Source organism: Apus apus, chromosome 4 (assembly GCF_020740795.1).
Source record: "Apus apus isolate bApuApu2 chromosome 4, bApuApu2.pri.cur, whole genome shotgun sequence".
NCBI lineage: Eukaryota > Metazoa > Chordata > Aves > Apodiformes > Apodidae > Apus > Apus apus.
Genome location: NC_067285.1, coordinates 31,695,198 through 31,722,479, shown reverse-complemented (window position 1 = coordinate 31,722,479; position 27,282 = coordinate 31,695,198). Strand labels below are relative to the sequence as shown.

Genomic DNA, 27,282 nt, shown 5'->3' with positions numbered 1-27,282 from the left:
CCATTGCACTGTAAAAATTGACTAAAAGCCATTTCCATTTAACTATTAATAATTAGTATTTTAAATGGTCTTATCTCCAGTTGGTTGTTTTTCGGTCAGATCTTAAATATGATATTTATAGAGTTTAAAACCAGCATGATCTTTTTTGAATTGAGATTTAGCAATAATGATTCATTATTGAATGATAGGTGTTTCTTTTTTAGTGTGACGTTAGAAGTGTGCATATATGCACATATGAATTGCTGTTAACTAGTAATCTAAATTGCTGAATGTTGTTCACCTTACCTAAATGTAACAAATGCCTGAATCAGACACAAAATTCCCTCTATTTTTAAGCTGAATATGAAGGCTTTCTATAGTATGTGTGCTTCTTAACAATTCATTTTATAAATTCATGTTTAGGAATTTATCTGAATTAAGAAAAGTTTCATATGTTGTGTGATGGCAAGGAGAATCTGAATTTTTTTATTTTTTGGAAGCTGAAGGACCAGGAAATTTTTGTGTTATGTGCATATTTTAACTAGTTGCAGCTGATTTAATAGTTCATACTTTCTTAAAATTGGAAGTCACTTCTGATTCTAATTTTGGATGAGCTAGTGTAGTTTTGGCATATAAAGCATTTTTAAAATAGGTCTACTTCACTTCAGTTTCACTGTAAGTCCAGGAATGTCTGGTTTGCTTCCCTTTGCTGCTAAAATCTGAATTTGGAAAAAGATTTGCAAAATAGGTATGTTACGTATTTTAAATACCTAAGTGATTTGAAAAGATTTTACAATAAAATTTGGCGCTTCTGTGGGTTCTATTTTTTTGCCTTTGAGAAACTACTTTAAAACTCTAAATCGCATACAAGGACTATGGGGTTTTTTCGTGCAATTCAGTGTAGTTCATATTTCCTCCCTTCAGCTTTCTCTTTAAAATGTATTTTTTAAATTGAGGGTTGAAAGACGTGTGTGTTTATGTGTTTATTTTTCAAAGGTTTTATTGGGGAATATAAGTAGGATGCCTTTTTATTCTGTTGTCTTCCCTGCAATCTTACTTTGTACTCTGTGACGTGCTGGTTGCTTAGCAATCCAAGCTACAGACTGCAGCAGGCTATTGCAATAGTTCTGGTATTTTTCTTCATTTTGCAACCATTTTTCTTTGCATTTTTTTTTTCTGCAAAAGCGACTTAATTTTCAGTGTTCAAGCATGCATCTCAGGGAATGCGGAATTAGGGTTTCTAGATTAACCATAAATGGCACCTTTCTCTTTTTATTCCCCCCAAAATATCCTGAGGCTACCTTTGTTTGAGCTTCTCTTTGAAAGCCTCTCCTTGTTTGTAGGATTTTTATGTTTTAAAGCTTGGTATAAGGAAGCTGCCTTGAAAATTCATGGTTATTGAAGCATGGATTTGCTGCATCAGGTCCTCTTCCCTCTCGCACATGACATATGTGTGACATGTCTTTCCACAAGTGTGTATCTCTGGTTTATTCAGAAGCCTGTTGAGAGAGCGGGGTTGTCTTCCGTATTCTTCCATGCATGAATTGTATTGAGTGATGTTGGCAGTTCAGGTATGGCCTCAGCTTGAGTGTGGCTGTCACTCTGTGTCTTGAGCAAGAATATGCCCCTCTATATAATTTTATACATTTTGAGCAGATGATCGTGAGGCTGCAGATTTTTTTTTCCTCGGTAATGAGAGGAGTGGTTTTGGAGGGCTTGTCTCTCTGAATTTCTGAGGAATTGCAGCTCTGTGCTGTTATGCAGGGTCTTTCCGTGGTTTACATGAAGTAAGTATTAGTCCATTCCTGCTGGACAGACCCAGAACCATCATACTGCAGAAAACGGGGATTTCCGGGCAGTTTTGAAACAACAGAGACTTAGTACCTAGCAGATAATGAACCAGCCTCTTTTTTTGTGCTTTTCAACTTCCCACGTTCTATCTGAGGACTGCACTGGGGACAATATGCCTATTCAGTTTTCCTTTGAAAAAACTCCAAAGAGTGAGCATGATGTTTTATGTTAGTAGAGTGTGTCAAAGGGGATTTAATCTTGAGGAGTTGTTCTCTTGACATGCACAGCTCATCTGAAATTAACAGGACTTTCTCTTTCCATTTAAGAGAAAATCAAATTTTTCTGCCTCTAAATTTTTGTTACTACTTGCTGGTTCCACAAATCATCTAAACAGATATGCAGATCTGAACATTTATCCAAACCATTTCATGTTTTTTTCATGTTAAGGGCTGAAATAGCATAGAATAACCAACACTGTTAGTTTGTGCTGTCATCTGAAGAGCTTTCAATGTTCTCTCCTGTAAAACATATATCTGAGTCTACAGCTTTTTGGTTTTTTAGAATTAGTTGCAGAGTTCTTGCATTTTTGAGACAAACTATTATGTTCCTTGAATGGTGGAAGAATTGTAAAAGTCTGAATAATAAACATATACTGGTTTTGTCAAGAACATTTTCAAGACAATGTGACATTGTGGATGTCTTCTCACCCCTGCTAAAAAATGTGCAGTACATTTAGTATTTCTTTGTTGAAAGTAAATACTGTATTGTATACAAATATAAGTACTCAGGAACTAATATGTCTGATTTGCAGTAGAGATTCTGGCTATTTTTAAGAATACATGGTGGCAATAAACTCCACATTTTAATCCTAAAGAATCTAATGGTTAAGGACCATTCTATTGCCATTATTCCAGCCGTTTTTAGGCTGTATGGACTCATGCCAGTGTATTTTCAAATACTTGTTTTTCCTGTACTGTTTTGCTTGAAGAGTTTGCAAAATGCAAATGTATAGCATTTCAATATGTAAAGGAAAGGATATAATGATTCTTTCATGAGTTCTTTTTACCATAGAGCAACTATGAAATGCCAATATGAAGGACTGGGGAAATTTTGGTAGCACAGAACAGCATTGCAAGCCTTTTATTAAACACAAAAACCTCTAATGCTGTCTTTGGTTGCTATTTCACTGCTCTTCCACATGGACATGGATAGCGCTTGTATAACACAGTAATAATTTTACAGTGTTAAGCTGTTTTGCTTTATAGTAAATTGCACTTTGATTGCATTTGATTAGTTAAAGATATATTTAGAAAGGCTTGACTGCTGGGTAATGCCATTTCCATCAAAGAAAAAAAATCTGTAAAAAACCTGTGAATGCGAGGATATTTTGAACAGGAGGGGAAGACTAGGTTTTATAAAAACACTCTTACTGGCTTCATTCCCTGTGTGTTTACAATGAGTGTTCATTTGTATCAGTTAAATATTTAGCAATTGCTTCCATCTCAATAACTAGAGGGAGAATTTTTTTCAGAACCCGGTGTCGTTTGTTTTCATTTACAGCTACACAGAGAGGTAAAAAAAGCCCACTGGAGCTAAGCAGGCTCTTGGAGTTGTTTGGGGTTTAGAGCTACAGAAACCTGCCAGCCAAGGGTCAAACCTGCATCACTGGCTGGTGGTGATTTGGTTTAGGATACCTGGAGTCGCTGCCTTCATCTGCCTCTGCTTGGCTTCTTGAATTTTCTTTTTTGAAAGCAGATTTTCTAACAAACCAGGAAACTCCCAGCACTCTGTTGGTCCAAGAATAAGCTATTCTTAAGCATCTCATAAAATGTATATGCCCCGGAGTTAAACTTGGGCTTGCATTTTAATTTGCTGGTTTGGAAATTCTGTCCTGACATCTGTAATGTAGTTTCTGATCCCCTTAGTTATTCTGTTGAAGTTGGAGGGATCAAACAGGAAAATTGTTTTTCCTTTTAATGATGTTACCATGGGTTCTAAAAACAAAACACAACCCAACAGGTGAAAGATTACCTGTATTGCCATTGAAACATGGTTTTTTTAATATATATTTGCAAGTACATTTCTGCTAAGTGGCACACAAGGTTTACATTCTTGTGTTCACCTGATCATATGTTACAAGGTTGGGAAGTTGGCTGACAACTAGTTTTTGATTCTTGATTAAATACTAAGAGTTTTAGAAATATCTTTTAAGTTGTGTAACTAAGACTTTTGAATTCCACACCTAAATTTTAGCACCTGAGTATTGAGTTCTCAACTCTTAAAAGAGACATATAAAGTATATATGCATTGTAATTGCACATTGTGCAATTTTGTTTCTTAATTGGAAAGCGTTACGAGTGAAACCTGGTGGGATGTGTTTTTGGCACTCACCTTGAGTAGCCAGATTGGTGTTGATGAAAGACTATTCTGTGGTCCAAACCTGAAGTTTTTTCTTTGCTATATTAAGGACATCTTAAGAAAGATTGGTTTGTTTTTTTCTTTTTAGAAATAAAAATTTTGCTAGCAATCTTCAGTTGATAGAGGAAACTGTACACTCCCTCTTTAGGAGAGAAAACAGAACTTGTGTTCTCTTAAATACAGGTCAGGTGTATGGGCCATTTTAGCACATCAGATGAGAAATCTAGTAAATGCTGTATAGCACTCAATTTCCTTGTTACTAGAGATTGCTTTGCCTTAAAATAATGCAAGTTTTTAGTGACTCTTGCAGCTATATTGTCTGGAGCTCTTGCCAGGGCATACCTAACCTGAAGCCAACCTTTGGTTTGGTAACACTGCAGTTGTCTTCAGCACTAACCAGCCCATGGGCAACACATATGCTGCTAGGCTGGGGCATCCGCCCACTCAGGTGGTTTCAGGACTGTGGATTGTGCATGGACTATGCTTTTTAGCATTTTAAGTCAAGTTTGCTGGAAGTCAGAGTTGCTTTCGTGATGGTCTAAAGGGTTTTGGAATTTGTTTGGTCAGGCGTTATTTATTTGGAGCAGAAGTGACTGGAAAACTCTGGTTCACAGCACTGCGTGTAGAGAATTTCACCATGATTGTTGTGTTTTGGCTATGAAACAACAATATTTTGTTGCAATTGTTTGGCTGAGTCCATTGGAAAGTAATTTGTTGTCTTGCTTTACTTGGAAAAGCATGCTAAAAGCTTATGCTGCTTCCTGTTGGAAAATAGTAGTGAGTTACAAAATTAGCACATTAATGCCAATTATAAATGTAATATCACCCCAGTGGGAATTTCTCCTTTTTTATGTGAGTGAATGCATATGTGCTGAGGAGACTTAAGTCACTCTGGGAACATGAACTTCTGTATAGCTGACAAGGCAAGGAAGCAAAATTTGGCTGAAAAATCTCAAAATCAACATTAATTCTTAGGGAGGCAAATCTTGTAGAGTTTCTTGCAGTACGGTTTTCTCAGTGAAGCAAGAAAGATTAAATATTTTCAGCCTTTGCACTCCTTAGGGGGTCTAACTTTGGCTCCGCGTTTTATTTTGTTGGCATAGGTTGCTGGATTGCTTCCTTTCCTCCTCCTCTCCCCTTTTTTAATAAATTATGCTGCTTGGGATACTACTCTTCTCTGCGTGGTAGGTCAGTGTGCAGAGAAGGAGGAAGCCTGTGCTTTTCGGAGGTTTTTACTGTTGCCTTAGAAAAATTCATAATGGTTTTTCCTGATTCAAGTTTTTCCTAGCAAAAAAAAAAAAAAAAGAGAATGGGCAGAGGATTGGGCGCTGTGTTTTGTCTGTTGTTTCTGCCTTTCAAAAATGAACTTTAAGAAGCCAGCAGTCTTGGCGTCCAAACCTGAATGTGCTGGAAGCTGGCAGAAGTAATTCCCAAGTAGGGTTCTGTGTGTGTATCGTACTAGAAGAGGAATATGGTGCCCTGGGCCATGGCAGGCTGGCTCTGTGCCATGCTCCATTCTCCACTTTTCTTGGAACTGCTCCTTTGAAGATCTAATTATACGGTGCCAGGAGACTCTGCTGATAGCTCAGCAATAACTCCCACTGTCATTGCACCGGATTTCAGTTTATTTGGGGTGTAAAACTTGCACACAAACACTAGATTGTATCTCAGTTATCCACAAGTCCTGGCTAGTATCCAGAAGATACAGTATGTTTTATTGTGGCAGTTTCTAAACTGCTAACTCCAGTTTATACTTAGCAGTGTTTTTCAGAAATGTTTATTCACTTGTTTCCCCTTGCCTCCTATTTTTTTTTAATTTGTGGCTGTGTGAGGTCTGGTGCTTAACCTCTTACATCCTGCTATAGATGACCCAAGTAAAATGTCTTTCCATGTATTGAAATAAAATTATTCAACCAGTCCAGAATAATAGAGTGGAACTTGCAGGAGGAGTGGTCAGGAGGAAGCTGACTCTAGAGAATGATTTTTGACTGTGCTGTCTCTGCAAGTTGTCTTTAAATTTTGTCATTTGACTAGTTGTAGAAATCAGTGTCTCTTTAGAAGGGTTCAAAGTAGCTGTAAATACAAGAAAGTGCTGCTAAGATGATTTGAGATACATGTTTTCCTGCCAGTGCTTTACAGCGTGACAATGTTTACTGTTAACTCTGCTTTGAATGAGACATTATTCTGCAATTTATGTATTTTAAATTTAATTTCTAGAAATCAAGTTATTAAGAAGTGTTTTCTAGTGAAAGGCATCAATTTACAGTTTCTGGTTTTGAGTTTTAGCTGTTTTCTATTTGTTTCATTAGCATAAGAGGTGATAGATGTAATAATGGACAGCTGAGGTGAGAGGAGTGTTTTCTATGCGAACTGTTCCTATAGGCCAGATTCTAATGCCACCAGAAAGACTAGTGATAGTTTCATTGAGTGAAATGGGCAATGGGAAAAGGTTAAAGAGTAGTTGCATTGATGAATAAGGTGTTGCAGAGATGGATAACTGTGATCAGCCAGGGAAAACGAAATGACAGAGGAGTGGCAGAAAGATAACTGCAGAAATTCCAGATGTGGTGAATCCAGGGGGAAAGCTCTGTCTTTGGGAAATAAAGAAGGAACAGGATTTAATGCAAACAACTGCCCTATGCACTCTACCTTTACCCAGCAATTAAGACCGGGCAAGAAAGAGAAAGAGTAGCAAGATGAGATGTGAGGTAAGAGGTGGAAAGACCAGTTGGCTGTGAATATGATACTGGTGACAAGAAGCATGCCCAGGGACAGGGACGGTTGGGTGTCAGTATTTGGTAGAGGGGTGGATGAAGAGGAGACAGGTGTGCAGTGAGTGATAGCTGCAGTTAGTCTGAGTAGCTAGCAGTTGGTGGAGGCTGTGAGGAGAGAGAGCAGTGGCATAAATGGATTGACTAAGCATAGTTTGACAGGACAAGTAACTACTTTAGTTTTATTTGGACCAATTGTAAGTGGAGATGCAATAATGGCTGTCATATAAGAAAGTAACTGCAGTAAATTATCTTCTTAATCTGGGGCTTTATAGTGGGAAAGGAAAAGAAAGGGAGTGTGTATGAACAGAATAGGATTAATGGGTTAAAAAAGGAGAATAATGGCAGGGAAAACTGGGATGATGAATTTTGATACAGGAGTGAGAAAAGGCTTGGTGCAAATTTAAATTGTGTACACAGAAGGGAGAAGGACAAGATGAGAAGGAGCACAATGTAGTACACGTTTGGAAAGTGTGAGACAGAAAGTCTAGACAAGGAAGTATGTTGCAGGCCTAAAATTAACCAAAGTTAAAAAGACAAGAATATTTTTGTGGCAGCGATTTAAGTTCTCAGAAGCAGATAGAGGAAAAAACTCCAGTTTCAGAAGTTGTCTTGGGTGTGGCTGAGAGCTGAAATTCAGGAGAGTAGCAAAGCATCTTCCCTTCTCCAGTTTGTGTGACAAGCAGTGGCTTTTATTTATAATACCAGCTGTTTTTTCTTAAGAATTTTCTCACTATTTGGGAAAAAAAAAACACTTTTTCAAATGTTGATTTTTTTTTTTTTTCCCAATTTTAAATAAATTCTGTAACTTTGAAAGGTAATGGTTTAACGAGAGTTTGTGTTTGATAATGCAGATAGCTTTTGGATAGCTTTTTGTCTGAGTTCTCTCTTCCCTTTAAGAGGAGACAACACTTCTGGCATATTTAGCTTAGTGAATGCAGCTGAGGGAGTTGTTCTCTAAGAATGTGTTGGGAAAAACTACATAACCTGCAGGACAGGGATGGCACAAGATCAAATAGTTGCAAACTGGCTCCAAATCAATGTAGCTGGAAACAAAGAGTGGTGTTTTGGTGGGGGTTTTTTTGTGTTTTTTTTTTTGTTTGTTTGTTTTTTCTCTCTCTTTTCAAAGGAGCAGGATTCCAGAAAAACAGAAATGGCAAGAACCTGAGCCTCTTCTGTTAGATGCTGTGTGTTAGCCTTGCTTGTAGCAGCAGGATCTGCAGGCTCAGGATGTCCTTTCTGGTTCTATTCCAAGTGGCTTTTTTTTTTTTTTCCTTGAAATAATCTTGAAATAATGTTTCCTTGTTTGGTTTGTATTATATGACAGGTATTGAAGTGAAAACGAGAAGTATTCTTAAAACTTATTTACTGATATCTAAATTGCAGTGTGAATTACTTGAATGATACCCTAACTACTTAGTGTTGTACTTCCCATTCATGAGATAAGTTACCCAATGTTAATGTTTTAGCAAATGTCACCCTCCCCTCTGCAGCACAAATGCACTGCCAAGAAAAATTTCATCTGTGGTGCAGGAACTGATTATATAATTTCCATACCATAAACAGTAAAATGGGTATATTAAGCTGTTAAACAAAGCTCTTGTGTTAAATGTTAAAACACATGCTTTCAGAAGTGTGTGTAGATGCACATGTGCTGTGTATATGTTATAATGTATGTCCTTTCCTGTTCTTAAATTTCCCCAGGTATATGTGGAATTTGATGACCTTGAATGGGAAAAACGAGAATGGGTTAAAGTTTATGAAGATTTTGCAACCTTCTTGGTGGAGTACCAGCTGGTCTGGGCGAAAAGAAAGGACCCAAGCCAGACTCAGGGATCAAAGATCAAACAAATTCAATGGCCTGCATTGGTAAGATACTTGAGCAATTGCATTTACTAAACTATTTTAATCTTTTAAAAACTGTTCTCCTTAGGAAAAAGTCTAGGTTACTCAAGTGGTGATGGAATGCTGTGAGCACGGAGAGGGAGGAGGGTAAGAAAAAGGATAAGAACATGCTAGTAAGGCATGTTTGTGTTGAAAGGGTGGGAGCAGCGTTGATAATAGTCAGTCTTCCTTTTTGAATCAACTTTGAGCACTGCAGAACTAGGCTCTGAGTGACATAATAGAACTAACGGCAATTCACATAAAGCGTCTTACAAATACAACCTTATCACTACATGCTCTCTGGAGGATTGAAATTAAGGTGAAAAATAAACCCTTAAGCTTGTGATACTTTCTTTGTGGGAGTTGAATGTATCTAGAACTGAGGTCAGAGTTCAGAAATATGAGAAAAATGAGCAAAGATAATAAAGTAAGTGATAATTGCTTGCCTGGTTTATGAGATGATACTTGTGACTCACTACTTTCTGGATTGATGCCCAAGCAAAGCTACTGAGAGAACTTCTGGGAGGCTGTGTGCACTTTTGACATGCCTTTTGATAGCCCTGATGAGTAATAAGGATCTGATCAGATAATGTAATAAGCAATAAATGTGTATTCCTTTTTTTTCTGCAAAGAAACAAGTGCTGTCAAAGTCTTCAGAAGAGCCAAATAGATAGGAGGGCTCAGGAGCCCTCTATATTGGATGTTTTTGCTTTGTAGAGAGTTGGGGAAGATTTCTCATAGACTAGCAGGTAAAAGGGAGATCCAGCAAATTTGTCAAAATGGTGAAGGGAGATCTTAGATATATTTAATATTAAGCTTAGTATCCGTAACTTTAAACTTTTTTCTGGGAATTTGTGATCTTAAAGAATGTAGACAATTTTTTTTTTCCTCCAGGCTTCAGCTCTAGCTGTGTTACACTAAAATATTCCTTCTGTGTTGTCATCTCTGAGTACCTAATGAACTTTGTGAAATCCTGTCTCATGATTATTTTTCTGGAGATTGGAACAGTAAATCTGAAGGTCAGGGAGCAGGATGTTCAAGGAAGCTTAATGGTGGAAGAGAGATGCATAGGTGGTTTAAGATGGACTTATCTCCTCTTCAGTTAATATTCCTAATTGGCTCACCTTCTGTGTTTGTGCTAATGTGCTTGAGTTAAAGCAAGCTGACTTTCTGGATTTACAGGCTGTTCCATATATTTGATTCTCCAGGCAAATATTCTGGTTTATGTCGGTATATCCTTGAGCAAAAAAGTTTAGTTTTAGGGAGTCATGTCATTTTTTCTTTGAAGTCACTCATTTCTCCTTGATTGAGATTGATTTTAAAATATTAGCAACTTAGATACCAAGTACTCTGTGATTTTCATGCTTTTAATCTTACCTTTTAGAATAGAGGTCCTTTTTGGCTTTAGAAGGAGTGTGTTTCTAGAAAGTATTCTAGTCTGGCTGCTGATCCTGTCCCCAGGTTAGAACTATTTTTTTGTTAATGTGTGAAAATGTTTCTGTCACACCTTTCTCTCAGTAGAGACTTCTTGTGCTGGTCTAGCAGAAGGCAGAAACATTATTTTCTTCCATCTCCATATTTTTTATTTTTTAATTCTTGTTTTAATGTTAATGTTCTTGATGTAGCTGATAGGCATGAGAAGGAAGGTTTGCAAAAGATCCACCTCCTGCTTTTAAAATTAAAAAATTGAAATAATATAGTCAAAAGTGGTGCTAAAATAGCTTGTCGGGTCACTATTTCCAGATGTTAAAGATGGCAGCTTCTCATCATTTGTACTTGGCCTGCTTACAAATGTTCTAGCAATTGTTTTCAGAGTCAAACCCTCTAGTAATCCATTCCAGAAAACCCGTATTTTAGGATAAGTGCAGATACAGGGTATTAACTCTAGTTAGAGGGGATTCCCACTATAGCGACCTCCCAAACTTCTGCTCTGTATTGATAGCTGCACTGAGCACACCAGGCCTTGGGGAGCAGGGAAGGTGCTCAGAATGCCATAACACCTTTGGGATTTGTTTCCAGACTATCTGAACACTCTGATGCAGTGGAGTGGATGACCTCTATGAAGGTTTGGGGGTTTTTTGGTCAAAACAAGACTTAGTAAAAATGGGAAACCAATGGAAATGATTGTAAATATTTTTGATTTGCCAAACAGCAATGGGAGTAAATGGACTTTATGTGAAATACTGAGTGTTGATGTGATACTGCACACTTTTTGGAAATGCTGAGTCTTGCTGTAGTTATTAAAGGAAAGGTCTCAATCCTTCCCATGCATGCAAACTATATTGAAAGAAATCATTAATGTACCTGACAATCTTGTCTTCATATTAAATGCCCAAATAAAAGTTTCTGGCATGACTTCATGTTGGATGCTAAATGTGCCCACAGCGAAGCAGTATTTAAGCATGTTTTATGTATCAGTTCTACAGGATCTTTTCCTTTAGTGGAGTGACTGGAATGTGCATGTTTATTTAGATAGTGATCACCCTCTGTTCTTCTTTGATCAACATAGTCTGAGTTTACTGTATGATATTCAAACCTGATCAGAAGACAAGGTCTGTCATTTCCTAGGGGGCTTCCTTTTGGCGGTCATCAGTCTAGTATCTGTGTACTTCCCAATTACTGATTACTACTCAGTTGTGTGAAGCAATGTAATCTCTACTTTGTAGATGAAATTGCTAGAATCTAGGTTGGTTGTAAATGTTTGATGTTTTTAGATGCCTGAAGTGTAGCTGTTCCTGAAAGCACAGTGCCCATTTACCTCGTTTAGCTGTGCTTTAAGACTTCGGGCTCTTGTGCCAGATGCTGAGAAAGCAGGGAAATGAGCAGTACAGTTTCTTTGTTTAGAAGCTTGGTAACAGGAGGGATAAGTTATCTCCCAAAATTCAGTTTCTCTCATGATGACATGATCTTTTCTTTCAGTAGAGTTCCTGCCTCATTTGTGCCAAAGGTGAAAAGTTGACTTTAAATGAGCCTAGAGCCCTGTTGGCAGCAACAGGCTTCATGGTGTCAGGGTCACTCTGATGTTGACTGAGTACCTGTTTCTGGGCCACTGTGCAAGTCGGTGAAAGAGCGAGGGAGTGTGGTGCCCTCAGCTTGTTCATGCTGTAATCAAATGCTTCTCCTTCTTGTGAAGTGATTTTCTGGAAAGTTTGGAGAACTTCTTGGCTGCCCAGCTGACTGGTATAATTGGAAATCATCCTGTATGTGGGGTGTTTCCAAACATAGAGGAAAAGACTGTCAAGCAATGTAAAGAAATGGCAATGGCGATAAGTAACGTCCCCTAGATATTAGGGAGGAGTGTGTTTGGTAAATAATTCTTGTTGTTTAACTCAAATAATGGAGTTGCTTTACAGGTGTCAATGCAGGAGAAAACTTCTCAGCCGAAGGCAAAAAAAGGCAAGTATGGATTTTGAAAACTTAAAAATTGTAGGCACTGGAAGTGAGTGGTATGTCTTTTCACATTAAGAGATTAAGAAAGGTAGCCTAGATAAGGTGTTGAAATTGAAGGCATGAGCTTAGTTTGGTATACAAGGGGGGTATGTGTGTGTGACAAAGATACAAAAAGAAGGGAGCGATAGGCTCAAAGTAATGGGCTAAGAGAATTGCCAGTACTTAAAAAGTGAGAAATTGATTTATTTTTTTTTCCTTCTTTTTAAATTCCTCAGGAAACAACTTTACAGCAGTTGAGATGATGGATAAACTATTCTGATCTGTGGGTGGATAAGAATAGTTGTATTTTAGAGGGAGTAAATTGGTCTCCTAGATGTAGAAATAGTTTGGATACTAGGATGTTAGAGATCAGTGATAAAATCATGCCTTTGATACAGTTCAGTCTGAAGTCTTAAAAGTATGATAGTATCCCCTCAGCCACCAAGAGAGGGATAGAAATAAGTGTGTGGGCAGGGTGACAAATTGAAGCCCAGGTTTTAATATGGACAGAACAGAAAGCTTCTGTGAGCTGTCAGTTTGAATTTAATTACTCTCTCTCTAATTGCATATGATAATATCTAAAAATAAGGTGTAGAGGGAGTAAAAGGGAGGATTAAGGACAGAAGCTGCTAGAGACATTTTGGAGAATAATAATGTGGAAGAAAGGTTTAATGTGTAGAGGATGCCATGGTAGATAGCCATTCACTTTTTTTGCAGCATCAACATATATATTTAAGGCAGAGGAAGGCATGGACTGAGTGCCGTTTCTTAGTTTTGTTTGGGAAGAGAGTTTTGGAAATGTCAGTAATGTGCTGAAATGAAAATTTATCATTGAAAGTCTACAGGATAGAAATGAGAGAAATCAAGCATTTTAACAGGAATGTTCCATCGTTTTGGAAAGAAAATAAGGGAAGGAGGGTTATTGAAAATTACCCTTGAAATTATGATTGAAATTTAAAGGAGTTTAAGGTGGATATAGCATAGCAAGTTTGTACTATCAGGAAAAGGATCTAAGAGAATACAGGAGGTGCCTGGGAAGATTACAGGCACAGGTGATAGGTCAGCAGTTTCATGTGTTTAACTGGATATGGTTTGTTTTATAAAGTATGTATTGCCTATTGTTATACCTATAAATAAAATGGTGCTGCTTTATGAATTTGGTGTGAACTCATAAAATGATAAATCAGAAGAATCCATATGAATTCTCTGTTGGTTTGAATATGGAGACAGTGCTTTGCTAACTTTACCAGTACTCACCATGTAAAACCAAAAGATTTGCCCTGTGGTCTCAACTAATACAGAGGTCTGCAATAACTGTATCACTCCCAGTGATAATACAGTGATACAGCACAAACTGGTTGCCCTCAAATATGTTTCATGAGGAGATCCTGAAGATGCTTGTCTCTCAAGGCAGGGTAGCTGCAGGAACAACAGAACCTCCCCACCCTCCTCCTCTGTAATAAAAGTGTGTCTTTTCGCTTGTCTCTTTTTCTTGGAACAAGTGAAGTCATTGCTAAACCAGTGGCTTGAGAACAATCTTTCCTGGGACTCTGTCCAGGGCTCTGCAAGAATAGAGAGCTTTAGCCAGGCTTAGAACAAAACCAGGGACAAAGAGTGGGTCTTCATTGGCAATGACTAACTCTTTTCCACTGTGAGAATCTGCAGCTAATTTATGGTGGGCATTGCCAGTGGCACCTGTGGGACTGTGGACCTTCAGTCTGACCATCATGCTAATGAGGAGGTCATGCTGCAGAAGAGGGAGATGGAAGTTTCTTCTGGATTGTAGTGGATGCATTTGTTCTGGTTAGATGTGAATGAACCTGTATGTTTATGTGCTGACTGCACCTTAGTGTACTTGGTGGTAAAGTAAAAGAGTAGAAGTGTTTGTGGACACGTGGAAGACAGGCTTGTCCTCTGACCTTGTGTAACCTCCCCCTTGCTCCCTCCCCACTCTTCTGACCCAGCTGTCAATGGCAGAATCCTTTTGCTTGACCACACTCTACTTCAGCTGGCTTGATTGTGTTGGATTATAAAGCATATACTTAAGAAGTGCCAATTTATTGGCATTTGTGTCAAGATTTAAGAAGAAAGTGTACAGAGTGAACAACAAGCTTCTGTAGAGCTTCTAGAGATTCTTTAGACAAATCAAATTCTTTATTTTGGCTTGATGATGGAAAGTAGAACAGGTCCCTTGTTCATTCCTGTTTATACTGTGATGAGCTACCACTTTTTCAGTCTTGTTAGGATTTTCTTCCTTGCCTTGGTGGTCTAAGTTTAGCATTTCTGAATAAGTTCCTCTCTTGTATGTTGGTCCCATGGATCAGATCAATCCCTTTCAAAGTCAGGAGTTTCTGAAGATCCTGCTAATGTTCCCCCTGCATATTCCAGTACTTCACTGCAGCCTGTTCTCCTCCTACACAATGAAAAATAGCAGTATACACTGCCAGATACTGTGATTAAATCCTCAGCAGACACTCACATACTCTAGCAGTAAAGAGAAATAAGTTCACAAAGGATTACTGTGTATATGGAAAGCAAGGCAGAGAGAAGACTCAGTTTCCTGAGTCCTAAAAATAATTTAACAACTTTGAAGATAATTCAAATTTGAGGTGAGGAAGTGCTATAGCCTCCAGGGAAAATAATAAAGAATTGATACTGTTTTTTTCAGTTTCTCCGTTTCCTGCATCAGAATTCTAGTGCTTGTATACCTTGCTAATGTGGGGTAAAGATGAGATATATACAGTAGAGGAGAAAACACTTGGGAACTGTCAGGTCCTTAGAAAAATTAAGGCACTTGGGGGAAGAGAAAATTTAAGTAACTGACTCAGCAGAGCATAAATGACCAGATTTTTTTTCTGCATTGTGAAAGACAGTAACATGCAGAAACAGCACTTGGAGATGGTTCAAAGATGACTTTGCTGGAGAGTGTACATTACTGTAATATTCCCACAGAACACAGAGGTCTCAAGCGGTACCACATCCCGCCTGTGTACTTTGGCACTTGCTTTTTTTGAACTACTGCTTACTGGGAGCCACTGCTCTCCACAAAGCCTTCTAAGCAGAGGCCACTACCTTCCCAGGACATGCCCCAAATGAACAGCAATAAACTGAAATCTGCCTCCCCAGATGCTCTGTTGAGAAATATGGATGTTATCCTGTGGCTTCCCACTCTGGAAATCAGTGACGGAGTGGAAAGCCTCACTGACTTGTATGTGGCCTTGGTGCATTCTGTGCACTTGACACTACTGCATTGTTTGTTCCAAAGCTTTTGTCTCAAGGTATTGGCTGAAGGCCTGCTTGTACTTAATTTTTTTTTTTTTTTACTTTCTTCTTATGAACTTGCACTTCTAAGCAAAGGAGATCCTTTGTATTTTAAAGGATTTAGTTTTGTAAAAGCATACTTCCAAATTTTAAACACAGCAAATACTTTTTGTATTTAAGTGCTATGCTAGGAACGGTTTTAAATGTCAAATTCATTTACAGGAGTGCTAGAATTTCAAACAAAATTGAGTCTTTTCTAGATTTTAGCCTTAAAATAACAGTAAGCACCAGTCATTTTGATCATACGGGTCTGGGAGTTGCCATTTTGGTAGCTTCACTAGAGAAAGCTGGTTTAGTACGTCACGTCATCCTGAAGGTGTCCATACTTCAGGTTCTTTCCTGCTGTTAAAGCACTTCTTGTTCTCCAAGGATTAGCAAATGAAATAACTAGGTATTGTTTAGTGTCCTTCAGCTGCAATGCTAAGCAGTGCTCACAAGTGAGTGTGCTTCTATCACTTGCACCTGTTCAAAGAACAGATAGCAATAAAATGCTGGTAATAATGTGTTTGTGTTTCTGTGAAAGAGACAAAGCTTCTCAAGGTTTCATATTCAAGCTTAGGCAGTTGAAGCAGAGCAGCCAGTGTTGCAGGGAGCTCCGTGCTGCTTGCATATTGATTTTATAACTGGGGGTGAATCTTATATTGGTTCAATATATGGTTATGCTCCTGCTGATACCCTAGTCAGCTACATCACAGTTACTGCAGGTGTATCTGTACTGCATTCACACTTGCAGCTTCAGTGTTGACCTGCTCTACAGTTTGATCAGGTATAAAAGCAAAGAGCTATGCTGGGTCCTATGGAATTCAGTAAGTCCTAAGTTTTGTATTTTTTTCCATAGTTTTCCCATGAGAAAAAATATTCCATTTGTGCTGAAGAAAACAAATTGCTTTGTAGCCATCATCTGAACTTCAGTGAACTAGAAGGATCAGCTCAACTTTGAAGATACAGTGGTGAGCAGAATATAGGCATGTGGATGCAGCTCGTTATTCCAGCACAATATTTTGGAAATTCAACTTCCAGAGCTTGGGCTTTGGAAGGATGACTGAATGCCTGTAGTGCTTTTTGTGTATCTCCATCAGTCTGGTCACACAGTCTATTTACTGTTTTTATATCAATTATAACTTAGAAATATATACACTTTATATATGTGTATATATGTGTGAGTATGTATTTATAGACGTTTGTAGATGTATAAGCATAGAGATAGACACACAAATACAATATTTTTCTTTATATATTGGAGAATATTTAAAAAGCTCTCCTGATCTATGTCTTGAGAGGTTGTACAGTGAGGGAGGGATGTCAGTGTGGTACTTGTCATCCATATGAATGGTGGCTGTCCAGATTGAGGAAGGCTGTGCCAGGAGATTTCCATCCACAAGCAACTGCTCAGTGTTTTTCTTGTGATAGTGGGGAGGAGCAGCTGGGCTTTACACCTGTCAAATCCACTTGGCAGCTAATTTCAAAAGCCACCCACTGTTAAAATCTCCACTGCTGCTTCTCTGCATTAATGACTTGTCAGCTGTGCAATACTGAAGCACTGCTCTCTTCGTGCTGACTTCAGTAAGATGAGTTAAGGAAGGTGTAATTAGAGTTTTACAGGTTTCTTTTCCCCTTTCTCAGAATTCCAGCAGCTTCTGCTGGGTTTCATTGGGAATCCTGTGGTGTGCTCTGTGAAGTGTCAATATCCACCTGAAATGTATAGCAGCATGGGGAACCCACCCAAAATGTGAAGGACTTTTCCTGAAAAAGTAATTCTGTAGTTTACACATGACTGTTTGGAAACATATGGCTACGTGGGCACAGACTCAGTTCTCTACAGCAGAGACATAGGGGTTTCAGGTGAAATTAATATCTGGATGAAGTGAAAATGTTGCAGTTGAGGCCAAGCACCACATTTTGCTAGGTTAGGATAAAAATTTTGCAATTTGCAAAGTACTGAGACTCTGAAGGAGGCTTTTTTCATAGTGCTATGGAAGTACATATTTCAGCTCCACCTAAATTTTGGTTATTGACATAAAACCAAGGCAGCTGTTGCTTTTAAGGTTTCCTTTTCTGTGAAGTGATGCCACAGAGCATTTATGTTCTGTCATGATTCCATCATGGTAATTTAGGTTCTCAGTCTACCATAGAGGCAGCACCTATGAAACAATATTCTCATGTTTTCTGGGATTTTCTTGTACCCCTTTACTTCTTTTTACAGTAGTAACAGCAGGTCTTGTCACTGGGTATGATCTTTCATGACTTTAAATAAGCCAAATAAGTGATGGTTGGCGATCTCATGTTGCTAGATTTAAAAGGTGAGCTGACAACATGGACTGGGGAGAAAGACAGAGGAAGACTTTTTTAGTCCTTTGAGCCCATGTGATATGAAAAAGGATGATAATATTTGGGATAACAAGGATATTGAATTGAAGAAAGGGTAGCTTCTTTACCTTATGGGGTGACTGTGTTATTTGTGTCACAGCTTAGACTGTTGGGAAGAAAATATTGTCTCCTTTGTGGTCCTGACAAAGTTTGGAGGAGCTGTTGGGGAGGAAAATCATCTCACCTCTGCAGCCCAGCAGTGAAGCTCATTAGTGCTATGGTAGTAATTTTTAATGTTTTTGCCTTGCCAAAAGGCTAAAACCAAAACAAAAACCTTAGCTTCCTTTCAGCTTAATCTGTTACGGATGTGGTTTCACACTGAATCTGACCAATCTCACTGATGCTGCAAGGGACAGTGCCTCTGCCTCCCCTTCTTGGTACTGTGGCTTAAAAGCCCCTCAATTTCAGTTAGATCTGCAAGATCTGTCCCCTCAGGTGTGCGTGTCTATGCACTCGTGTTCCCTCACCATTACACAGAAATATTTTGTTCACACTAAGCTCTTGTGTGTTCACAGAGAAGGAAATGCTGTTGTATATTACCGTTATGCTTTGTACTTGAATAGTATTGAACTACTGTGTTTTAGTGTGTATTTTGATTTAATTCTGTCATTCTGTGCTCTCAGGGCTCTGCATTTGAAAAATATCTCAGTATTTAGCTACCATTAATAGGAGCTTCTTTGGCTGGCAGATGTTGTAGGCCTTTAGTTACACTGAAACAGACTAAATCAAGTACTCGGAGTACAGGGTCTTTTTCTTCTTTGTCATATAGGTGCTAAAGCCTTATAAATGTGCTCTGTGTGATACATTTATCATGAGCAATCTGTTTTCATACATGGCACTTTCTTGTGAACCACAAAAAGTCAAATTTCCACAGCAACCTCTTACACGGCAGAAGTTGTTCTAGTAATGATTTGATGTTCTACATCTAGGATGCTTACTTTTAAAATTTATCTTAATTTCTAAGGATAAAACTGAACATAAGAACATGTTGTTGGCTTCAGGTGTTTAACCTGCATGAGGAGGCTAGCTGAGATAGAATCTGTATTTTATATTTTGAGTGTCCTGAAATTTCTGGAAACATAATTTTTTTAAAGTGGTTATCATTCTCATTTTCTGAAAACCAAAATCCTAAGTAGTGAAACCAGTATGTCCTTTATTCCGGGCTTTACTGTCTTAACATCACTCTTCTGAAGTATTAGTCAGTTCTGTTCAGGTGCATGTTCCTCTGGAAACGTGTTACATTCTGAACTTCATGTTGCAGCCTTGATGTCAACAAGGATTTAATTGGTGTTTTTGAAGTCCTCAAATTTGGTAGTTCTGCATGTGCCACAGCTGGGCAGGAGGAACAGAAACATTGGCTGACCACAGGTCATGCCACTCATGACGAGAAGAATTAAAATGTGATTAGGCAGGAACCACAGGCTAATCGGCATTGTGAAGAAGTATTCATGTGAAGAGAAGGATAGAGGGAGAAGCTGCTGAAGGCACAGGTTTGTTTCTTCTGCTGAGCAGTTTACTTATTTGTTGTTGTTTAGTTTTTTAAATAAAAAATAACCAACCGAGTTATTTTACACATCCAATTGTCTGCAGTGGGTTCAAAATTGATTCTCTCTCTGAGCACTCAGGGACCAGGGCTGGGAGCATATTGTTTTGCACTTCCTTTTTTGGACCCTCGGATTAGCATCCCTCCAGCTGCTGGACAAACCAGGAAGTTGAGTCAAGGGCTGGAAATGGCAAATGCCCTTTCGGTGACTTCTTAAAAGAGAAAGCAAAAACTTAACCTGAATACTTAAGAGTTTCTCTTCACAATGTGTGTCCTGTTAGGTTGATACCAGTCTTGAACACAACGTGAACAACACTGAAGCCATTTAACTCTTGAAATGCATCAAATATTGAGAAACAACCACTTTGTCATATCTGTGGTTTTAAAGCACTTCTTTTCTACCTTACTGCAAGGAATATTCACATAAATGGAGGACATACAGTGCAGCTTGATTTTATGTTTGTGGTTTTATGTTATTTTGTTTGATTTTATGTTTATGTCATTTTTTTTTTTCTTATCTTCACTTCCTTGCAGTAAAGTTTGAGGTTACTTCATCAGTAAATGCTGGTAATTCTAAGATGTTTTATCTTATTTAGTGTGCATTGCATGTTTAAAGCATGTATCATACTTTTAATACCAGAAAGTGAATCAATGTTAAAAACTGCAAATGGAGGACTACAGGAAGTCTTAAGGAACCAAAATAATTTCAGAAAAATATTTGTTAGACTGAATTTGTAAGCAAACAAAATAGTCTACTGTTGAACACAGGGAATGGGTCTTTATATGAAAATAATATCCTTTAGCAGTAATTAATATATTACTAGAGAAACATGGCTGACCTTATCTAACCCTGGGTAAGTCTGACTTCTTATTTACAGATAGGTGAATTATTAACACAATTAACAAATAGTGTTGGTTTTTTTTGACTACTGACTGTTGTAGGGTCCACATCAGTCATGGGTAGACAAAATTATTTTATTAAGCTTTTTGGCCTTTCATTAGGTGCTTTTCTGTTCCATTTTTATTGCTTTATGAAAGAAAGTTGGACCGTTAGCTAATCAATTGTTAGAAATTTACATGAAACCTCTTAATATTAAATTGTTTGATGGAACTGTTTAAGAAAAAAGCAACTATTCTTATGTACAATGAATTATTCTGAAAAACTCTTGACTGAGTATTTTAATTTTAAAATTTCTCGTCAGTTTTGAGTCTAAGACATTGGGTAAGTACCTCATTTATTTTAATAAATTATTTCGGCATTATATTCCTGTTCATGTCTTTAGTTTCAGATGGCTTTGAAACATTCTTACATATTTCATTGGAGGGATTTGCTGGGATTTAAAATGCACATATTGAATTGCTGTGAACTATGTTAGTATCATCATAATAGGAATAAAATACGGATTTGTAGGGATGCCTTTGGAATCACTGAAGCATTTAGCTGAATCCTGAAGCAAGCCTAATGGTGGTACTTATCGTTGGTTGATTAATCCAGCAATTTTGAAAGTTATATTAATATGAATACAACCAAAATGCATTTGTATAGAAATTATTTACATTAGTTTTCCATCTAAGAGTATAACTGGCTTCTTAGAGAACAATGTTCCTACACATTGTGATGTATTTGTCTGGAACAGGCTGTATTTGTTCTAACCAGTATCTTAGTGAGACTGTTATCAAGCTGAACTCCGTTGTTTTTGTTCCAGTATAATTTGAATCCTGAAGATTGGGCAGCACCTCCAGCTGTCAGTGTCTTCTTCTGTAGGATACTTAGAACATATGTAATCAATACTCCTTTATTTTTTGGGTAAGAAGCATTTACAAGGTAGTCTGAGAGCTGGTAAAGAACTCACAGTGATCTTTTATTGTCAACCAGACTGACACGTCTTTGTGGCTGTCTTCTAAGACTCATGGTGCAATTAATATGGGAAGAATGAGAAATATTTGAGGCAACTTGTTGACGATTGCGGGGGAATTTAATTTAGAGAAATCCTTTGTAACTTTTTAAACATAATGTAAAAATAAAATAGAATCACTATGTGCACTTGAGTACTTAAGGCTTTATGGTTTTTTTCCTATTTCACAGTAAAATACTAGCATCTGTCCTGTGTTTAAGAAAAAAAACACCAAAAAAAACCCCAGCTACAGGTTTGAGGTTGCATCAGAACTTGTTTATAGCAAACTGACTTGTCTGGCTTCACCTGTACAGACAGAATTGTATGAACCTCCACTGAGCACCATCAAGTTTGCTGGTGAAGGTAGGCTGCAGGCAGCAGCAGTGTCTAATTGCTCAAAACTGGTGCAGTCCTAACAGAATAATGTTTGGCCTGATTTGCAGGTGAAGGAAGGCATTGCAGATGCTTTTTATAAGTCTGTCCAGTGTATGTAGTGTACAGAGAACATGCTGGGATTGACTTCTACAAATCTGTCCAGTGTATGTAGTGTACAGAGAACCTGCTGGGACTCCTTTTCTTTCCCCCTCCAAACTGTGGTCAGGTAGAAATGCAGCACTGCTGTCTGAACGTGCAGCAGTCTGTGTTTCCTTTAGACTTGCATCATCTCAGATGAACTTTTCTTAGTGAAGACTTAATGCAGTTTTCCATATACTCTCTTATTAGCAGTTTTGAACTTCATCTATATAACCTATATCTTGGCAGTTAATCTGCGTGTCTAAGCGCTGTGGCATTGATACTGCTAGAAGGTTATGCTTATGGGGGATTGATAGCATTCTTAATTGATCACATGGTTTTTCTATGACAAGCTGTTTTCCTGTGTTACTATCAAAATACCCAGTGAACTGTCTTTAATCATATTTTGGCACATGGCTCTGAAATTACTGACACTGTTGTAGAATGTTGATTTCGACATCTTTGGCTGCTGCAATTGCACAATCTTTTAACGATAGACGTACTTGGAGTTCCTTCAATACAAATTACACTATTGGCACACATAAGATTGTATACTAGATTATTTATTAGAATAACCACAGAACCTTTTATTGGGCCTTTTAAACCCTCCTCTGAATATCTAACCTTAAGCTTAATTTCAAAGTGGCAAAATGGTGGATGTCATCTCCGTGTCACTTCTCTGACATTGGACACTGAATTCAGCTGGACTGGGTGCTGGGCTGTCTTGTATAGACTGTGCTTTTGCCAGGAAAGGTTGGATCAGGTGATCTTTGAGGTCTCTTCCAACCTGGTTATGTGTGATTCTGTGATCTCCGTAAATGCTACAAATGCACATACAAAGTACAACTGAAAGAAGGAAGGGTGACTGTTCACGTGTCCAGGCGAGGGAGATTAATGCTATTGGAGGTAATTGGTCCTTTATCTACCTGCCTTTTGTTGATACAGTGCATGACATCTTACCTACCAAGAGAATTAGAAAACTAAGTTGTTCTGTGCCCACCCCAGATCTTGGTGTTCTTTCAAGCAAATGTCGCCTAGGGGGGGAGAGGAACTGGCTTTTTCCCTGGTTTTACTGGATTCTAAACACTTTTTAAAATATGAATGGTGTTTTAACATATGCTTCAATAGATGTATTTACACTGTGGCACTGATGTGGGGGTTTTTTGTGTGTTTGTTTTTTGTTTTGGCTGTTTGTTTTTTACATTTTATTTAGTAAGTTATATAATTGTATAAAGAAAGTAGAGGTGTGTTACTTAGCTGTGAACATTTTTGACAAAGTGAGATTATGAAAGGTAGTCAATAGCTAATTGCTTTCTGTTGGAAAAATGTTATTCTTTAGCATATATGGTCTTTTTTCACTGGTTTTAACCATGGTCTTTGCATATACATTCTGAATTTTTAGCACTAGCTGCAGTTTGTTTTCTCAGTACAGTTTCAGTGTAGTTCTTTTAACTAATGCAATCCAGATTTTTGCTAGTTATCTTTAGAGTTTGTCTTTGAAATGAACTAAAGGATCTGTTTATTTTCATAAATGAGAGATGAAGATGGAAGATAACAGGAAAGTCCTTGCAAGATTTATAAAACACAATAAATTCTGAAAACTGTTGTTATGTTGGCCAGCAATAACATTTTGACTAGAAAAAGTAAACAGAGAAACCCAGTAACTGTGAATATCAAATTTCTTATGGAAAACAAGCCATTAGGCCGAAGCAGATACTTGCTTCTCTTGAAATTGTTTTCAACCATCATCCAAAACTATGAGAAGCCAAAAGCTATTGGTAACCATGTATGCAGGTAAAAACACTAATGTCAATTTATCAGAAATAGGGGCTTATTTTCCATTTCCAAGGTAGACATGAAAATGTGGGTATGAACTACCCACAAATTAATTATGGTAAGTAAGGCTTTTTTTTTCTGTAAAACATTTTGTCTTCAAACAGCTTTCTCATCAGAGTAGTGGAAATAAGAAGATAAAAAAATTGTAAGTAAAATGATTTTCAGACCTATATGTTTTAAACTGTTGGAGTTCTTCACCCATGAAAAACAGCCTTCGACTGCACAGATGTATTTTTTTATACAGTGTTTTGGGTGTCCTGTGTCAGAGACTGTAGCTTGGATCCACCTTCACCGAATCTCTGCCCCTATCCTTTCCCCTTCCTCTGTGGCTTTGATCAGTTCACCAGACCATATTTCTGTCTCTTCTTTCATGCAGACAGAGTCTGTGTTCTCTTTGTTCTTCACATTTCCCTGCCTATTGAACTGTCTTGCAGGTTAGCTACCCTCTGAGGGACAAGCTTGCAAGTAGGAGCAGTTGTGGTGTAAGGGAAGTGGTATAGTTCCTGACTGCATCCAAGTGATGAAGTTTGTTAGCAAAAATGTCATCTTTATGCTGTATGTAGAGAAAGGCCAGAGTTTCTACCCCATGGACTCAGTATTGCTTTGAGATTAACGGGGCACTCTACAGATCTGAGTCATTTCTCCCGACTCATGCAAGCAATGATTTGCAGCCTGTTCATAGCTCTAGGCTCAGCTTGCAAACATGAAGGCTGGAAATACAATTTTATTACTGAGAAGGCATTCCCTTGCGTAGTTTTGGGGCAGGATGTCAATTCAGTTGTGTTTTTTATGATGCCTATGCACAGAAATAGTAAAGAAGACTCTCTCCCCCTCATTTTGTGTGATTTCCAATTTTGATAGGGCTTTAGCAGTTATGCAAAAATTTGGCTGTATGTTTTTATTTAATTCCTCTTTTGTCTACTGGGATTGCTTCGCGGCTGAGAAAGAATTATTTGGTCATTTCTTCCTTTGCCTCCAGGATGTGGTGCTTGTTTTGACATAGGAGGTTGTCTGTCACTGTTTGAAAGGAGGATACCATCAGTAATGGGATAGGTGTGAAAGCAGTAGAGTTGTCTAGCTGAACTGCTTGTATCTGGTTCCAATAAATGACTGGTGCCTGGTTTAATTCTCTGCTGCTGTTTTGATAACAGTGCAAGCAATGTTGGTGCTTCTAGAGCTGTCTGAGGGGCTTGTGTTGGGATGGAGGCTACTGGCAGGGGAAAAAAGGGAATTGGGAATTCATCAGTAAGGAACAAAGAAGCCTTGGTATGAGAGGGGAACCACAGAAAGAAGGCAAACATCACGTTGTAGTTGTGCAGTTTACCATTTCTTCAGGTTGTTTTGATTGTTTTTCTCCTGTTTCAGTATCAGCTTTTGTTTGTCTAGATTGCATTCATTAGCATGTAAGACTTGGTCTTCAGCAGTTGCTGGTTCATTCTTTTCCTACCTGTAGCCAGAACGAGGCATACACTAAAACACAGCATTTTCGGGCAAGTGACTGTTAAATTCCAAGTTCATCTTCCAAACTCAGTGAACTGTTGCAGGAGCTCACTGGTGTCAAAAGGGGGAGTCTTTGTTCTCCCTGTTCTGTTTTCTGCTAGAAGAGGCTGAAGGTGGTTCAAATAATCCCATTCTTTCACCAGAGCACACCGATCCTTCTTCCTGAGGTGAACAGAATCATAAAATACCTGGCAGTATCTGTTGTCTGCATTTTGCTTTTTAAAGGAGGGTTACTGCTGCCACAGAAGATTGCAGATCAGAATAGGGTGGAGTCCAGTGGGTTTTTCCTTTTGCTTCTTTGTGGTGATCTTTTCATGCTGTCATTTTTGCCGTTCTTGGAGGAAATGATGGGGGAGAATCCCCTACCTTGATTCCAGGTGAGGTGTTGAATAGACGAGTGGCTAATGAAAAAAGGAGTATGTATTTTTGTTCGTGTAGGGTCCCAGAGTAGTGGTGAGTTACTTGTACAGCACAAACTGAAAGCAGGAAACCCCCATGCTACTTCTGCATAGCAAAGACCAAGGAACTGGAGTGATGGTCACAGACAGAGCAATATTACCATTTTACTGAGTCTTTACAATATAATCTAGTTGTGAGGAATCACTGATCACTTTTCTGTGATGCCTACAATTTCCTCACTTCAGACAGATACAATACTGAAAGGATACACACATCTCCCTTCTCCTCTTCATCCCCAGTTCTTTTCCTCATTTTGCCAGATCTTGTGCAATGATCCATTCACAAGACTGATGACTACAGGGAAGTAATCTCAGCCAGATTTGAGATGTTCTCCATGTAATACAGAGAAAGGTTTTCATTTCCAGTATTTCCTAACCCTGTAGTAACTGAGCAGTGAGCCACACCACCTCTTCTTATGTGGTTTTAGAAGAGGCTAACCAGATTTCAGAGGAAACTCACAGATGTATCTAACAATGTTGTGATGAATTTCTTCCTGTGGCCATAACAGATAAAATGTCCTCTGGATCATACTTTTGAATGCTGTGCCCATAGTGTGGTTTTCTCCAGGGCAGTGTGTAGAACTTGTTCTGTGAGGTGAGGTTCGGGCTTAGAGACACCTCATGCTCTGCCACTTCCTAATTGCTAGGGCTTTGTCTTAAAAACACGTGCTGCTTAAAACCTCTTCTCCTTAAGGGTTTCTCAGTAGCTTCAAGTCTCCCTTTTCAAAGTGCTTCCCTTGTGTGAACTCTGGTTCCACAGTCTGCTGACAATTCAGCTACAGTAACCTTAATTCTGAAAGAAACTTGAAACCATAAAAGTCTAGACAAAAAAAAAAGAGAGAAAAGCAGACTTCAGAAATGTAGACACAACATGTCAATGTGCCATTTGTTCCTTCCCTTTTATTGCCTTTACAATTCCTCAGAGCCATTTGGTACTTACTCAGTGTCCTGGTCCCCTCTTGTGCTGTTCAGCTGGGTTTTCATGGTGCTGGTACCTGCCTGGTGTGTACCCCTCTAACAGCTCTGCTTTTCTTATCAGTCAGTCCAGGAGCAGTGGAAGGATACCCTTGCATTTTCTGTTAATGTACCTGTAATGTACAGGTTCATTAACAACAAATATCTCCTATAAGGAGTTTTTTCTATCCCCTGGGGACAGGTTGTTTCAGTTGTTGGGTCACTCTCCACAGCTCTCTTTTTGGAGCTGAGAACCATGTCCCAGTATTGCCTGTACATGGTCAGTCACAGCAGTTCACAGGACACACAGTATGCAGCTGCCTCCAGAAGTGCTTCACTAAAAGCACACATTTACATGAGACAGCTTGTGTTCGGTCACCTGACAAGGGCGTCAGCTCTATGGCTAAAATGCAGGCTTTGCCCTTGGCTGCTGATGTGCCGTTGTTGCAGGTTTGCTGCCTGGCTAGTAACAAAGCTACTTGGAGGGCTTTTAGTGAAAGGAAGTGGGTTGTGGCTGCTTGAAGAATTCTCCTATCTAGAGCCCTGTCCCTTTGCAGCTGGAGAGGCTGGCAGAGACTCTCACTTGCTGTGAGTCACGGGTGACTGTTCTGTGGTGCTCTCAG

At 38.5% G+C, this 27,282-nt stretch overlaps 1 protein-coding gene across 4 annotated transcripts in view; it reads left to right on the top strand.

The window, feature by feature from the left end:
- JMJD1C (jumonji domain containing 1C) overlaps nucleotides 1-27,282 on the top strand; it is a 162,501-nt gene that overhangs the window by 44,805 nt on the left and 90,414 nt on the right. For all 4 annotated transcript variants that reach the window (XM_051619970.1, XM_051619972.1, XM_051619971.1 and 1 more), the window contains exon 2: nucleotides 8,664-8,828. In XM_051619970.1, coding sequence (XP_051475930.1) covers nucleotides 8,664-8,828 — 165 coding nt within the window. The remainder of the gene's footprint in view (nucleotides 1-8,663; nucleotides 8,829-27,282) is intronic.